The 17630-nt window shown below is 36.9% G+C and overlaps 1 protein-coding gene across 1 annotated transcript; it reads left to right on the top strand.

Moving 5' to 3' along the window:
* Positions 1-8051: 8051 nt before the first annotated feature.
* Positions 8052-9330, top strand: LOC104213677 (F-box/FBD/LRR-repeat protein At1g13570-like). Its single transcript, XM_009763209.2, has 3 exons — positions 8052-8515; positions 8613-8777; positions 8886-9330. Exons 1-3 carry the CDS (start codon positions 8126-8128, stop codon positions 9204-9206), a joined length of 876 nt encoding a protein of 291 aa, XP_009761511.1. The 5' UTR covers positions 8052-8125; the 3' UTR covers positions 9207-9330.
* Positions 9331-17630: the final 8300 nt, after the last annotated feature.

Raw genomic sequence — 17630 nt, forward strand, 5'->3', positions numbered from 1 at the left:
TAGCGAAGAACCAAGTTTATCATGCAAGGACGAAGCACATTGATGTTCGGTATCATTTTGTACGAGAAATCATAGAAGAAGGTGGAGTCACGATGAAGAAAATTCATACTACAGAGAATCCTGCTGATATGCTGACAAAAGTGGTGACTGCGGTCAAGTTTCAACATTGTTTGGATTTGATCAACATTGTTGAACACTGAAGATTGAAGATGAAGACACAACCAAAATTTGTTATTGAGAGAAGATTGAAGATGTGGAATTTTGCCAAGGTGGAGATTTGTTGAATTTGACAAAGTCCCACATCGGTGGATTAGCCATTTGGTTGGGAAATTTTCCCTATAAAAGAAGACTTAATATTTAGGATTTAAACACACCTCTCATTTGCCTTCTCATCTGTTTAAGGCATTTGTATCTTCTCTCTTTAGTATTATTTCACTTGTATTTTTGGAGTGGAATAAAATATTGGTTGTGTCCGAGGAGTAGGCAAAATTAGCCGAACCTCGTAAATTCTGGTGTTCCCTTTATTATTGCTTTATTGTCTTATTTATTATTTGGTGGCTGTCATAATTTTTGGTATAGTAGTTGTGACTTATTCACACTATATACATTTGGCTTCCGCAACACATACTACTTTTTATCCTCAATAAGTTTGCAGAGATGAGTCTTTGGTAATCTTTCGTAGGTTCCTGTTGTAAATGGTGATATTCCAGCTCTAAAATCTCTTGAAGTGAAAGCTTTCTCAGATGTCACATTTAATCACCTCACGGAAGTTAAGCTAACAGGTAGTATAGGCTCAAAGCCTGAGATGCAGCTTATCAAGCTTCTGTTAGCCAAGTCCCCGGTGCTGGTGAAAATGCTAATCAAACCTTCCTGGTTTGTTGAAGAGCCGACAACAATAAAAAGACCGGCAGAGCTAACAAAATTTCAGCGTGCATCACCGAAAGCTGAAGTTGTCTATACACTTCGATAAGCTTCTGTAGTAACTTTCAGGAAATCCAAAGCCGAAACTCCAAAATATCCAATTTCCGAACCCGAACTTAAAAATCTGATACAATCTGATCTTATTTGGAGTTGATACCGTACATGGTTAATGTTTATTCAGACTTCAATGTTAGGTTGTGGATTACTGGGTGTTATTCTAGATGATACTAACATCGTAGTATATATGATGTGTACGTTTATCAATCAAATACTTTGTAGTATTTCTAAAATAAACTTTCATATGGAATGTTGCTTTACTTTATATTTAAGTAATAATGTTCATTTTTGGTTTTATTTTGTAAATTACTATAATAGTTTTCAGCGGAGGCTAAAAGTACGAGGTAATTTATTCTCATTTACCTTAGCCTTGGTGGATAGAGTTACCTGATACCTAATACCTTTGATACCTAATACCTGATACCTCTGCACAAGCTGGCCCGTATACCTCGGTTATAAAAAAAAAACTACTATAACAGTCAATTTAATAGAAGCATTTTATTTAAATTTGAAATAAACAATATACTGTAGTTGAAAACGATATGGTGGTACTATGATTTTAAACTTTCAAATTCAGATAATTCGACCATATTTTGATACAAATAGTTGATATTGTATTCTTGAATTAGTAATACAAAAGTTAAGATTATGAAGCTGAAAAAAAAGAAAACAAATTGGCACAAGTTGGCGAGATAATCGAGCCAAGTCTAACCAACTTATTACAGTACGGAAACGATCGAGCTAAGTGCGTGCAAAGATCAAATAAGGAATGAGGAGTGTTATTTCATTTCTTGATATTGTAAATCTCAACAGTCATTCTTTTAATGATGTAAATAGTCTTTTTAAATCTCGAGATGGTTTTAAATATTGATAAACCCGAAGAGTTAAAGGCCAGAATACTTAAGTTCCTTTTGGATATTCCATCATCAATAATCTAAGTTCTTGGTAAGTATTTTCTTACTCATTTCTTTCACTTTTTGGATGAATTATAGTCTCTGCAGTAAAGGTTCTGTCTTCTAAGTATTTTGGACTCCCTTTTATATGTTTATTTTTTTGTGTATGTGCTCCAAGTGAACTTATTAATGTTAAGTATGAGAGAATCCTTCAGTTCAGTTGTGTTTGATGTCAAATCTAGCTTGAAGTAGTGAAGCTGCTCTGATTTTTTTGAGTAAAAGTTAACCGAATGTTGATCAATATAATTTCTTGTCATGTAGCTATTGATTATCAGAATGGGAGCCTTGGAGCAACGGTAAAGTTGTCTCCAAAATTGTCTCTGTGTGACCTATAGGTCACGGGTTCGAGTTGTGAAAACAGCCATTAATGGTAGTATGTTTACATCACACCCCTTGAGGTGCGACCCTTCTTCAGATCTTGCGAGAACGCGGGATGCCTTGTGCACCGGACTGCCTTTTTAAGCTATTGATTTTCAGTTGCAAGATTATTAGGAGCAAAAGACAATAAGATTGAAGGAAGATTTTCTTGCTAGAGAGCTTTAAAAAATGCAATTTCTAAATATGAATAGGAGATGGGTTAGAAATTTCAATTAGAATACAACCTTTCTTTTCTTCTTACAATTTTTCAATGTTGGTTTAATGATGTGAATAAAAGTTATGCCATGTCTATGTTTTCTTTCCAGCTTGAGGATTCTTTAACTTTGCACTTTTTATTAAACCATGCAGATTCTTACTGGCGATTATCGTTATAAGATGCCTCCTAAGGGCAAGAAGCATGGCAGTAGAAGTGTATCTTCCGATATACTTAGCAACCTTCCCGAGAATATCATCGATGCCATTTTAATGCATTTGCCTTTACAAGATGCTGTGAGGACAAGCATCTTATCTAAGAAATGGAGGTATAATTGGTGTAGACTTTCAGAGAGCATACTTAGACAGTACCTTGGCTCTGATACCAATTGTTGCGGAAGCCAAATGTATATAGTGTGAATAAGTCACAACTACTATACCAAAATTATGACAGCCACCAAATAATAAATAAGACAATAAAGCAACAATAAAGGGAACACCAGAATTTACGAGGTTCGGCTAATTTTGCCTACTCCTCGGACACAACCAATATTTTATTTCACTCCAAAAATACAAGTGAAATAATACTAAAGAGAGAAGATACAAATGCCTTAAACAGATGAGAAGGCAAATGAGAGGTGTGTTTCAATCCTAAACATTAGGCCTTCTTTTATAGGGGAAAAATCCCCCCCAAACTTAACTCCCAACCAATGTGGGACTTTGGCATTTTGCCAAACTTCAACAAATCTCCACCTTGGCAAAATTCCACATTTTCAATTCTCTCTCAATAACAAATTTTGGTTGTGTCTTCATCTTCAATCTTCAGTGTTCAACAATGTTGATCAAATCCAAACAATGTTGAAACTTGATCGCAGTCACCACCTTAGTTAGCATATCAGCAGGATTCTCCGTAGTATGAATTTTCTTCACTGTGACTCCTCCTTCTTCTATGATTTCTCGTACGAAATGATACCGAACATCAATATGCTTCGTCCTTGCATGATAAACTTGGTTCTTCGCTAATTGAATAGCACTTTGACTATCACAAAAAATTGTGATACCTTTTTGTTCAACACCAAGCTCCTTTAGCAATCCTTGAAGCCAAATTGCCTCCTTCACAGCCTCTGTAATAGCCATGTACTCTGCCTCTGTTGTAGACAAAGCAACTGTTGACTGCAAAGTAGACTTCCAACTAACTGGTGCTTTTGCAAAAGTAAACACATAACCAGTAGTTGATCTTCGTTTGTCCAGATCACCCGCAAAATCTGAGTCACAATATCCAACTACAGACTGATTGTATTCCTGCTCAAAAACTAACCCGACATCTACAGTATTATGAATATACCGTAGAATCCACTTCACAGCTTGCCAATGCTCCTTCCCTGGATTGTGCATATATCTGCTAATAACTCCAACAGCTTGTGAAATGTCAGGCCTTGTGCAAACCATTGCATACATCAAGCTACCAACAACATTTGCGTATGGTACCTTTGACATATACTCTCGTTCAGCTTCATCCATTGGCGACATAGTAGTACTTAGCTTAAAATGGGGAGCAAGTGGAGTACTAACTGGCTTAGTCTTGTCATCTATGCCAAAACGTTGTAGTACTCTCTTCAAATATTCTTTCTGAGATAAACAGAGTTTCTTTGAACGTCTATCTCTAATTATCTCCATGCCAAGAATTTTCTTTGCCTCACCCAGATCCTTCATCTCGAACTCCTTCTTCAGTTGATTCTTCAATTTATCAATTTCTTCCGAATTCTTGGAAGCTATCAACATATCATCAACGTATAGGAGAAGATATACAAAGGAACCATCTTTAAGCTTGCGCAAATACACACAATGATCGTATTTGCTTCTCTTGTACCCTTGCCGCAACATAAACTCGTCAAATCGCTTGTACCATTGTCTAGAAGATTGTTTCAATCCGTACAACGATTTTTCAAGTTTGCACACCATATTTTCTTTTCCAGCAACTTTGAATCCTTCTGGCTGAGTCATGTAGATTTCCTCCTCCAAGTTTCCATGTAAAAACGCAGTTTTTACATCCATCTGAACTAGTTCCAAATCCAATTGTGCTACCAAAGCCAACATAATTCTAATGGAGGAATGTTTTACAACTGGAGAAAACACTTCATTGTAATCAATTCCCTCCTTTTGAGCATATCCTTTGGCCACCAATCTTGCTTTGTAGCGAACATCTACTTGGTTAGGAAATCCTTCTTTCTTTGCAAATACCCATTTGCACCCAATTGCTTTCTTTCCCTTCGGGAGATTGGCCAATCTCCATGTATGATTCTGATGAAGGGACTGTATTTCATCATTCATGGCAATCCTCCACTTATCTTCTTCTGAACTTTGGACTGCGTCTTTATAAGTGGTAGGAACATCATCAGCTACAATTGAGGTTGCACAAGCAACCGTCTCTATGAGACGAACAGGTTTCGTTATTGTTCTTTTTGGCCTGCTGGTTGCTATTGATTCAAGTTGTTGTTGAGGTTCCTGAGTTGGAATCTCCTCTACTGGCTCTCCTTCCAGAGGGTAATCTTCATTTGTTTCCTCCTCTGCTTCTTGTGTAGGAAAAATAAATTTTCCCTCAAACTCCACCTGCTTAGAAGCACCTTTATTTTGTTTGGTATCTTCTGTTACCTTATTTACCATAGATTCATCAAAGGTAACATCCCTGCTGAATATTACTTTCTTTGTCATAGGACACCATAAGCGATATCCTTTGACTCCAGAAGTAATTCCCATAAAAATAGCCTTCTTTGCCCTTGGATCTAATTTTGACTCCGTCACATGATAATATGCAGTTGAGCCAAACACGTGCAAAGAGTTATAATCTACAACAGGTTTTCCATACCATTTTTCAAATGGTGTCTTGCCATCAATAGCAGCAGATGGTAAGCGATTAATGAGGTGGCATGCATATGTAATTGCCTCAGCCCAAAATTCTTTGCCCAAGCCAGCATTGGACAACATACACCGTACCTTCTCCAGCAAGGTCCGGTTCATACGTTCTGCCACTCCATTCTGTTGTGGTGTATGTCTAACAGTGAAGTGTCGGACGATGCCATCATTTTCACAGACCTTATTGAAATGATCATTTTTGTATTCACCTCCATTGTCTGTGCGAATACACTTGATCCTCCTGCCTGTTTGATTCTCCACCATCGTCTTCCATTTGAGAAAAATTCCCAGCACTTCATCTTTGTTTTTCATTGTATACACCCACACTCTTCGAGAAAAATCATCAACAAAGGTTACAAAATAGTGCTTCCCACCCAATGAAGGTGTTTTGGAAGGACCCCAAACATCAGAGTGTACATAATCCAAAATGCCTTTAGTATTATGGATCGCTGTACCAAATTTAACCCTTGTCTGTTTCCCTTTGACACAATGCTCACAAAACTCCAAGTTGCAAGCCTTTACTCCTTTTAACAATCCTTGATCTGATAGAGTTTTCAAGGATTTTCCTCCAGCATGTCCCAAGCGCATGTGCCATAGCTTGGTTGCTTCTGCCTCTTTGTCGTCACTGGATGTCACTGTCGCTGTCCCAATAACTGTACTGCCACGATAGCGGTACATATTATTATTCTTCCGATTAGCCTTCATTACCACTAGTGCACCGGAGCATACTCTCATCACTCCATTTTCTGCAATGATTTTGAACCCTTTTGATTCCAGGGCTCCCACAGAGATGAGATTCTTCTTCAAATCCGGTACATATCGAACATCTGTTAATGTTCTGATCATTCCATCATGGTTCCTTAATCGTATTGAACCAATGCCATATGAGGTAAGAGGGCTGTTATCCGCTGTGTGGATGACTCCATATTCTCCTTCTTGAAATTCCACAAACCAGTCCCTGTTGGGACACATATGATGGCTACAAGCCGAGTCCATCAACCATATGTCTGATGATGTTAATGACTCTGTTGTAACTAATGAGAAGTCTGAATCATCACAATCAGCTACATTTGAATCCATAATGGCCTTTCCATTGTTATGTTTGGCCTTATTCTTCAACTTCGGACAATCTTTCTTCCAGTACCCTTTTTCTCGACAAAAGGCACATTCATCTTTGTTGGGTCTGGATCTTGACTTGGATCTTCCCTTCTTTGTCCTCGTTTGATTTTGAGGACGACCCCTCACAAACAGTGCTTCTCCTTCTCCGCCCTTCTGTTTTTCTCGCTTTCTTTGTTCATAGCTGTACAAAGCCGAACAAACTTCTCTGAGAGAAATTTCGTCATTTCCATGGAGTAGAGTAGTTTCAAGGTGCTCGTACTCATCAGGAAGTGACGCCAACAACATTAAGGCCAAGTCACCATCATCATAAGTTGTATCCATATTTTGCAAATCTGTGACCAACTTATTGAAACTGGTGATATGTTCATTCATCGTGGTACCAGGAACATAGGTGAAGTGAAACAGTCTCTTCTTCATGTACAATTTATTTTGACTGTTTTTCTTCAAAAATTTATCCTCCAGTGCTTTCCATAATTTACTTGCAGAAGTTTCCTTTGTGTATGGATATTTCTGCTCTCTAGCAAGGTAGGATCGAATAGTACCGCAAGCAACACGGTTGATAATTCTCCAATCTTCTTCTCCAATAACATCTGGTTTCTTTTCTTCAATGGCCAGATCTAGCCCTTGTTGAAAAAGGACATCTAGAACCTCGCCTTGCCACATCCCAAAATGTCCGGACCCGTCAAATATTTCGACCGCAAATTTCGCATTTGACACAATTCTTGTCATAAGCGAAGATGCCAATGATGACGTATTGTTGACACTTGATGTAGATTCTTCTTGTTTATTGTCTCCCATCTTTGACACAAATATTATTTAATAGCTGACGACACAAATCAAGATTATTTCCTTTCTGGTGTGGAAGATCAGACTAAGCTGCAACCACAGAGCATACTCAGACAGAACCTTGACTCAGTTACCAAGATAAATCTTTTCTGATGTGGAAGATCAGACTATGCTGCAACCACAGAGCATACTTAGACAGTACCTTGGCTCTGATACCAATTGTTGCGGAAGCCAAATGTATATAGTGTGAATAAGTCACAACTACTATACCAAAATTATGACAGCCACCAAATAATAAATAAGACAATAAAACAACAATAAAGGGAACACCAGAATTTACGAGGTTCGGCTAATTTTGCCTACTCCTCGGACACAACCAATATTTTATTTCACTCCAAAAATACAAGTGAAATAATACTAAAGAGAGAAGATACAAATGCCTTAAACAGATGAGAAGGCAAATGAGAGGTGTGTTTCAATCCTAAACATTAGGCCTTCTTTTATAGGGGGAAAATCCCCCCAAACTTAACTCCTAACCGATGTGGGACTTTGGCATTTTGCCAAACTTCAACACAAACAACCTAATATCCCCTACAATTAGGTTTACAGATATTATCTACCACCTTTTGACACTCCATGTCGGACCAATTAGTAAGTTTACCCTCTCTATTGCTAATCTGGGAAACTGTCCTAAAATTGACAACCTAATATGTTTCCTCTCAAGAAATGGCATTCAGCATCTTGTTCTTCAATTCCCAAAAGATGAACCATACAAATTGCCTTCATCATTTTTTACATGTTTGCAAATGAAACATCTGAAACTCCATAATTGTTTATTTCATCCTCCACCCGCCTTCAAAGGATTTAATCAGTTGGTTAGCCTGGAACTATATGAAGTCACAATTTCTTCCGAAGTGCTTGGACGTTTAATCTCTCGTAGCCTGCTGCTCGAGCAATTGGTGCTGGAGATCTCAAGTATTTTAAACCACATTCAAATTAAAGCTCCCAAGTTGAGATCCTTTGACTTCACAGGCAATATAGAGTTAATTTGCATAAAGAAAGCACCTCTTCTTGTGAAACTTTCACTTGTGAATACAGCAGAACTTTCTGAGGAGGCACGACAATCTGATCATGCCAAGTATTTTGAATCGTTTCCTGCTCTCGAGCATCTCAACTTGAATTACCTTAGTGTCATGGTAAATGTTGCACCATGACTTCACTGAAATGCATTTTTCATAGATGTACCATCGTTTTGGCTTTGAGTGTTCCTGATTTACGATATTTTCTTCTTAGGTCTTGGATGCAGGCTCAGGTGACATAGCAGCAAAGCTTTCCTCTCCCCTTAATTGTCTTAAATGTCTTTGCCTATCCGATATTTGTCTGGATGAATTAGACGAGTTCTCGTATGTTCTATGCTTGATAAGAAGCTCCCCGTATTTACAAGATATTCAAATGAAGGTTATAATGAACTTTAATTTTTCGCTTGTTTTGGTCCTTTTTTTCTCAAGTGCTCTTCGTATAGTGACTTGCCTATCTGAGGTATTGATTTTTCCTAATATTTCTTAGATATTTTATGTGGCATTGGATACATTGATTGATCCTGTGCGCGGTGATGTTGTCAATGATATTCCTGCAAGCTTCAGAGATGTGACACTGAATCACCTCAGGGTTGCTAGGCTTGACAATATTACAGGCACAAAGCCTGAAATGGAGCTTATTAAGCTTCTATTAGCCAAGTCTCCGATGCTGGTGAGAATGCTACTTCAGCCCAACAAAGGACAAGAATTTGCTGAAACAAGACTAAAGGTACTTGCAGATATAACAAAATTTTCGAGGGCATCACCTAAAGCAGAAGTTGACTATAACGTAGATAACAATCTTGTTTGATCTCTAGCCATTTACCAGACCATGGTCTTGGCTGAAATGTTTTGATATCTGATTTTATATTGTGGTTGTGTTTATTCTCTGTTATGTTGTAGTTTGATTCTCCACTTTGATCAAATATCACTATTGAAGCCAGAGCTAGTTTGTAGTTTGATTCTCCTACTTGATCAATTCACTATGGTAGGCATGGATAATATTCACTTCATCACACATAAACACTCTTTGACAAGTAATTTAATAACTAGAATTAACCATATGTTACAATATGCCAGAAACACGTTAGGAGATATTGAAAGAACTTCAAAATGCCTTAGGCAAAAGTAAAATCTATAAGAGATCCATTTTAAGAATTCTATTAGTACTAACCTAATGTACCTTAACCAATAATATTAATGAAAGTTCTTTTTATATAGATAAGTTTGGATAAAAAGTTAAAACTAAAAAAGAAGCTAAAAAGAGTCAAGAGTTCAAAGTTCAAACTCGTTCTTTGGGTTAGAGATTAGGGATAGGAATGAAAGACAATGGACACTCGTTTGCTAGTAACTTTTCTTAATTTGCCTCCTTTCATTCCAAATGCTCCTAAACATTTAAAAATTCATAATTAAACTCAATTGACCATTTTCAACCATATTTAAAACATGTAAAACTACCAAAAAACACGGGGTAAATACATCAAAACATTAAACATGTATAAATATTGTTATGTCAATATATGCGTAAAAAAAAAAGCCCTTAAAAAGCGATAGAGAAAGAAAAAAATTTATTTCTTTGGTAATAAATGTGAAGTATTACAATAACAACCAAAGAAATTTACAACCTAAAGAGCCTTTGGTGTCGTTGGCCACCTTCTAGGAAGAGTACCTCAAACACTAGATCTCAAGACAAACAAATAGAGGTCTAGTTACATAATTTCTAAATTAATAACTGACTCTTACGAGCTCTTTTCGACTTACACAATATACTCATTCTATTCGTGATCTCCTTTTGAACCTGAGCGAATACAAAGTCTCCCCTACAGTACCTTTCCTAAAAATCTTCTGGTTTCTTGCTTGCCAAGTGTAATATATCATAGCACCTCATGCTGCCGCAACTATTTCCTTCTAAAATTGCTTCCATCTTTTCTTTTTGATCCACTTGATCACCTGACTGGCCTCATTATCTTGTATCTTGATGTCCAGCAAAGTGCTCAATTTGTCTTTTAGTTCTGATATTCACTCACATTTGCCAAAGATATGTTCTTCTGTCTTCGCCTGTGCCTGATCACATAGACAGCATTGTTAATCATATACATGTATCATTAGTCGAGCTAATCTCTCCTTAGTTAGCAGTTTATTTTGACATGCTAACTAAGCCACAATTCTCTGTTTAGGAGGCATAACTGAGCTCCACGTTATATCAGCTTCCTTTAATTTAGGCAAAGGCCCCGGCATCTCTTGATAATTCTTAGACATTGAGTATTCTCCTGTTATTTGCAAGTAGGTGTCACTGCTGTACCAAAAGAAAGAATTAAAACATCACATGCCGCATATAAAAGAAGAGAGAGGATAGTCAAAACGGTATTGAGACGTTTGTACTTCAAATTATTTAATGCACTAAAATAATATAGTGAATGGGACTCCTTATTCCCCTTTCATCTTCTTTTTATTTTATTTTTTTTAATTCTCACCATTCCCTAAAAGCTAATTTATGTGGCATGAGAGGTGTTTGAATCAATACGGAGTTTTTGAGCTTTGTGGATTTAACATATCATAGTATTTGTATAGCTATAAAAAATTTTGTTTAAACATGCTATAATATATTTGGGACAATAAATTTCTTATTAAGGATAAATTCAAAGTATAGAGTAAATTACTTTAGTTTAAAGTTAGAACAGATTATAAAAAGTATATCACATACCTAGAGGGAAGACAATAATATTAACTGTCCTTTTCAAGGTCACTCTGATGTTCCATTACACAGCCAGACATCTTTGTAATTTTGACACTTGTTTCACGTCTTTGTCGTATGTGACATTTACACCATTTTACTGCAATTTGTATCCATGGTATTTAATTTAATTACTCATATTTATTACTCTTATTAGCCTGCAAAGGCTAATCATTTCTCTCTATTTAGATTTTAGACAAATTAGAGCACGCTTTCTCCTGCAAATTAAAACCAAACTTTCACATCAACCCAGCCTACAGCCTAGTCTACTCTCTCCCTCTCGTCATATCACCTCTGCCCCCTTTAGAAATTAGAAATGTTAGTAGTAGTTAAAAGCAACAAGAAGAAAAGGCAAAAAAACTTTAAAGCCAGTGCTGGAATATAATGCTGCTAAGCTTAATTTGGCATGAAAAATGCTTGAAAATTTAATTTCATTAAGTAGGTGCATAACCCAAAAAATGAGTAATAATTAAATTTATGCGTGGTTTGAATGATACTTGATTTAATTCAATACGAATAACTAAGAATAACAGATAGATAAAGTAAAGACAAAATAAACGATCAAACCAATTGCAATACGATGACCAAGCCTGATCTTAGATTGAACAGTGGAATTCGTTCTCGATCGGATCCTCGGTGCAAGCTCGGTTGTGAGTAGGAGTGGAAAACATGCGGGTCGGGTCGAAAACGGGTAATGAAAAACGGATAAATTATCCGACCCGGTCCATATTTAATACAAATAAAAAATGGGTTAACCGGCGAATAATATAGATAACCATTATCCATGACTTCTTACATATGATCACTTTTGGAAGAATTCTTAGTCTCCTTAACCTGAGAAATCCTCAATTTGAGGTTTTACAAATATAAAAGTTAGACTCATTACTGTTTTCTTTTAACCATTTTGTCACCTCTAGTCGTGAATAAAGAAAAGAACAAACAAGTAATGCCTTGAATAGAAGCTAAAAGACAAAAATAAATTTTTTTATTGCTTTGAATCACGTGTTAAAGTGTGTTAGACTAAATATAAACTTCCCTTTATATAGTAGGAGAATATCAATAATACAAAAAAAGTAAAAAAAAAAATCTGTAATTGTTTATCCATAATCGGTACTGAACGAGATTCACACTGTAATATCCGGTAGAGGGCGAATATTACGGCCCGCTATCCGACATGCATAACCGTTCACCGCATCTTCCGAAGTATAGAAGTTATAATCGATCCGGGATGCGTCGTATTACCATGTCCGATATCGGATTTATCGTTCATTTTTCGTGAGTCTCGATATGAGAGGTTTTTGGCCTCGATTATTTTAATCACGTCGATCTGTGCTTCCCCTTTGTTCTCTCGTCGGAGAATCGGGAAGATATTGCCTCCGATTTTACCCGTACACATTAGGATTTTATAAAACTTATCCGGAAATGAATGAACAGTAGTGTAAGTGTTAAAACTGGAACAAATGGCATTCTTTCTTTAGTGAACTGAAAAGTTGCTTTCTTTTCAAAACTGGAGATGGATTTGAAAGGCAGTGCAAAGTAAAGACTTTACAAATAGTGCCAATTACAGCAAAGGCACTACGGATAGAAAGGTTGACTACTTTCTTTTGGATCAAGAATATCAGGTTTTTGAAATGTCCTTTTTTCTCTATCATTTTTTCATTTTTAGATGAATTCCAGTTTCTTGTTTGTACTACTTTCTAGATGTTGATTTTCTTGTATATGCACACACATTCACTTATTGCCATTAATTCTAAGAGTTGTCAATAGCTTGAAATGCCCTTAATTTTCTTATTTATCATTCTTTTTCACCTTTGAATGAACATTAGTTTCTGTAGCAAAATGTTTTATTATCTTCTTTTTTAGATGTTAGTTTTCTTGTATATGCACATGCATTGATTAATTGCCATCATGTTTGCTTCAGCTATAGATTCTATAACTATGTTAAGATGAACTTTTTAATTTTAAGTAAGACTGGATTGTTCAGTTCAATTGTACTTATACTTTCAAAGCATTGATCTTGCTGTATAAAGAGTTAATTTATGCTTATTTAAGAGGAGATTTACCTTTCCTTTTTTTTTTTAGTACAGTTAGAGTATCTTTGGATGTGTTGTTACTATATTTGATCATTGAATATGTCTTTTTATTACTTCTTAATAGAAGGGACATCGATCGTAATTCGTAAGTATTTTACTGGTAGAGATTCTAAGAATTGTTAAGAGCATCATCCTTCTTTTCCCCTTTTGCTGTTGATTTATCTTTTGTGCCTTAGACATAAAACTGCTAGCTTTAAGTCTAGCAACCGAATGCATGTAAAACATCCATTTTCATCCTTTGTTTTGGAGTTATATATTGTATTTCAGTTTTATTTTGTTCTGAAAAAGCAAAAGAGAATGAATTGATTATATTTGGACCATTTCTCGATTTGTGCATGTCATTATTGCTCGCTAATCTTCTCCTTTCTTATTTTATCGAATGTCCCCAAAGGAATGAATCGACTATATTTTTTTTTTTGGCAATTCGCTAGGCAAGCGCCTAGCGCTAGTTTTCTTTTATTAATAAATGAAAATAAAAGTACAGCAATTAGGAACAGTACAAATAAGGGGGACAATAGCACCGGTATTGTTACCTATATGCCTTGACTATATAATCACTCCTCTGCGCCTCACATTGCGTTAAGATGACAGCCTCATGTAGAGGTGTAGCTGCCGGCAATGTCTCACGAGGGCATATAATCTCATAGTCGTGTGGATATTTTTCCAAAGGCATAGGACCAAGGTAACTCAAACCGGGCTAAACCTTACCTTACTAATCCTATTGAGGCTTTAAATAGCCTCACCTACTAACATGCATGTAAAAAATAAGAACTGGAAAGTACCAAATATTCAATGATCATCACAGAGTTTATAACATACTCTGTGATGATATTACAAATGAGAATACTAATATAATGGTAGAATAAAATGATGAAGGAATTAAAATGTTGTCCCTTCTTGTCCGAACTTGTAATTTCTTCAATTTGTAGCTCTTTTTCATCACAATCCCAATTGTTCAAGATGTATTCAAAATTCATGATTTCTTGTTTGAACGATTGGACTTTGTAGATGTAGTTGGGGCGGCCTTCTTTTGTTTGGCAACTCTCATTGGAGGTCGCCTAACATTTAAAAAATCACTAACCTTGTCGTCCCAACTAAATTTCCTTGTATGAGTCCTCTTACCTTTGCCGCTATGCATTGGTGATAGATCCCCTTTTCTTGCTGCCTCTACTCTACAGTGTTGTAACATTGCTTCTTCCTCTCCGTCTTCATACAAGTCTCTCTCCAGGTGCACAGGTTGTTGAACATTTTGGTCGATAACAATTGTTTCCAATGCAGATTGACCTTGTGTATTTGTCACCATTGCCTTGCTTTGATGTTGTTCTATTTTTTGCAATTTGTTCCTGCTCATACTCAACATTCCAGTGCTAGAAGCAGTAGGATTTACAGGATTTAAGGGATTAGAACTCACCATTGCATCCAAGAGTCTTCTTTCCTCTGAAATATCTGGGATGGTTGTAACAATTTGGTTCTGTCCAGAATTTGTTGTTGTGACTTCTCGATCACGTAGATGAGTAGTAGCAGTATTTGTAACATTTGAAGTGTTGGGAATAACTTGTTGTTGTTGCACAATAGTTGTAGGTGTTCCAGCTACTGCATTTTGAATAGCTGGAGATGAAGGACTTTTGGGAATGAAAGCAGGAGCATTGGAGTTCAAATTGCTCATTGGACTGGCTGCTGGCATTCTTTCAGATTTTACCATCGCTAAGGAAGCAATCTCCTCACTTGCACTATCATGATTAGCCTCACGCTCAGCTTCTTCTGATGAATAACTAGCAAAACCATCTCCCCAATCCTCTTCATCATCATCATCATCCCGTTGATCTAGCCAAAATTTGGACTTGATAGCCATCAACCTCAAATTTCCTTGTGGAACTTCATTGTTATTCCCGTTGATAACATAAGTAGCCCAGTTTCACCTTCAACCCCTCCACAAGATTCCATTGACTGCGAAGGAACCTCAAAAAAAGATTTGTTTAAGGTGACCAAAGGTTGTTTGACCATGAGATTGTTTATCATCATTTCTTTTTGAACATCTTTAATGATTTGTTCAACCTGTGGATTAGAGAAGTGCAATGTATGTGCATTGGAGCTGTGTACCTCTGCATTTTGCGCATCAACAGGAACACTGTCCTTCGAAGTAATGAGTCGTTCACCTGTGTTCTTGGACTTTTGTTGTTGTGTGTTACTGCCTCGAGCTTGTGGCTGCCCATATTTTTGAGTTGTGTTGATCCTCATAGCTTCATGGGCATTCTCTACCATTTTATCTAGCTCTGTATTGGAAATGTGCATTGTTGTTGTAGGATCATCAGGTACTTGACTTTGCTCATCAAAGTGATATTTATCTGTTGCAGTCCCAAGTCTAGCAGCTAAGTCCTTTGCATTTTTCTGCTGAATTACATTGCATGTAACTCTTGTTTTTCCATCAACTGATTGTGTCTCATCACCCTCATTGACCAATGCATTAAAAGAGTTCGCGACTCCAATGACTGTTGATGGTATAATCTGATTTTGAAGAGCTGGAGTTTGCTTCTTGCTAGGTGATTTACTCACCACTGTCCAATTGTTTTGATTTGATGAAAATTGCTGTTGAGTATTAGGTGCATCAGTCGTGCTTGATGAAAGAAATACCTGCCTTGCATTTGCATTCAGTGTTTGGTGCCCCGTTTTACCATGAAGTTGCTCTGAGCCAGACCTTATAGAATCCCCAGCTATGACAGGAACCTCAACTCCTGCTACTGCTGCATTATTCTGAACAAGATCAGTTGTCTCTCCTCTTTTATTAGCTTCATTTTTTTTAATTTCTGTTTGTGTTACTTGTTGATCCTTTTCCTGCCGTTGGCCCTTACAAGATTGCCCAACCTCTTTAACACCAGATCCTCTAACACCAGCAACATCTATACTAGATGTTTGGACAGCTGCTTCAAGAGCAGCAACTTTAGTATTAGGGACCCTTGTAGAAATTGCAGCAGTAGGTTTTGTTAATTCCTGTAGAAATTGCCCATGTGCAACACGATTATTCTTGGAATCTTTAACAACAGGCGCATCTACTTGCAACTCCTCAGAAATCCTGTATAAGGCTGCTTCAACTGGAGCTATTACACCACCATTAAATATTGCTCTTTTATCAACATTTCCAGCACTAACAACCTGACCAGTCTCCTTCATCAGCATTGTTTCCCTAACCAAATCATTGGAAACTCTAGCTAGAGATCGAGCAACTGGGATATCGGCATGAAGTGATGCATTAGTTTTTTGCTGCGACTTAGCAATTAAATAATCCCTGGCATCCCCTTGTAATTTTTCCACCTTACTCATCTCCTCAGCCAAAGCCAAAACTTCAGCAGGCATTACACGATCAATATCAACAGTTTCTTCATGACCTTGCACGTTCCTTGTTGTATTTTTATTTAATCTGCGACATGTTTTTTCATCATGTCCTTGATGTTTGCAATAGTTACAATACAATGGTAAGTTATCATAAACAAAATCTTGAAAGAATTCAACAATCTTGCCCGTTTGTTTATCCACAAATTGCAAAAGCAACTTATCAGGTAATTTGTCCATTAAATCAAGAATCACTTTAAATCTTGCAGCACTAGGACGCGACTTAGTCTGGGTAGCTTTGTCTATGGCTATAGGCTTTCCAACAACTGAAGCTATTGACAACAAAGCCTTCATTGCAAAATGCTCTGTTGGCAGATTAGGCAATGAAATCCAGACCACTGCTTTCGTCGTTTCTTCATTTACCTTAAAATCAAGGGACCATGGAAATATTCGGATTTGATGCTCCTTACCATTGTATTTGAAGTAGTTAACTGACCTCGCAAGTGAATTAACGAAGTCTTCATGTTGATCCACCCTGATAAGCAATTGTCGAGGTGTGAGTTGACCAATCAAAGATGGTCCTTTGATTCCGAACAGTTTCGGCAGTACATTTCTTAATGCTATTAGATCTGGTGCATTTGGAGAAAGCTTCACTACAATAGCTTGGTGTAAACCTTCTTCTTTTGCGAATTCCATCCTTTCCTCCATTGAAAACTTGATTGTTGGGACGCCATGAATAATTTCAATTGGTTTCAACAATTTTTGATTCAAAGTAGCAGCTGCCTTTTGTTGGGACAATTGAGCAGCATACGTATGTTGTATGTTATTAGTTTGGTCACTCTTTACAGCTGCTGGAGGTGGTTCGCCCACAGCTAAATGTGTGGGAGATAGATGCACGTTCATAGCTTCTTAGCTGCCCATTGTTGTCGGTAAAGAGAAATCGAGAACTGAAGCTTTTGCGCTACAGTACCTACTACGTTTATCTTCAAATCTGTAGTAGAGGCTATGGATTTGAGGATGAAAACGATTGGGGATTGTGCGCAATGAGAAGACGCTTCTTTTGAGACCAATTTGGTGAATT

The sequence above is a fragment of the Nicotiana sylvestris genome, chromosome 10 (assembly GCF_000393655.2).
Source record: "Nicotiana sylvestris chromosome 10, ASM39365v2, whole genome shotgun sequence".
Taxonomy (NCBI): Eukaryota; Viridiplantae; Streptophyta; class Magnoliopsida; order Solanales; family Solanaceae; genus Nicotiana; species Nicotiana sylvestris.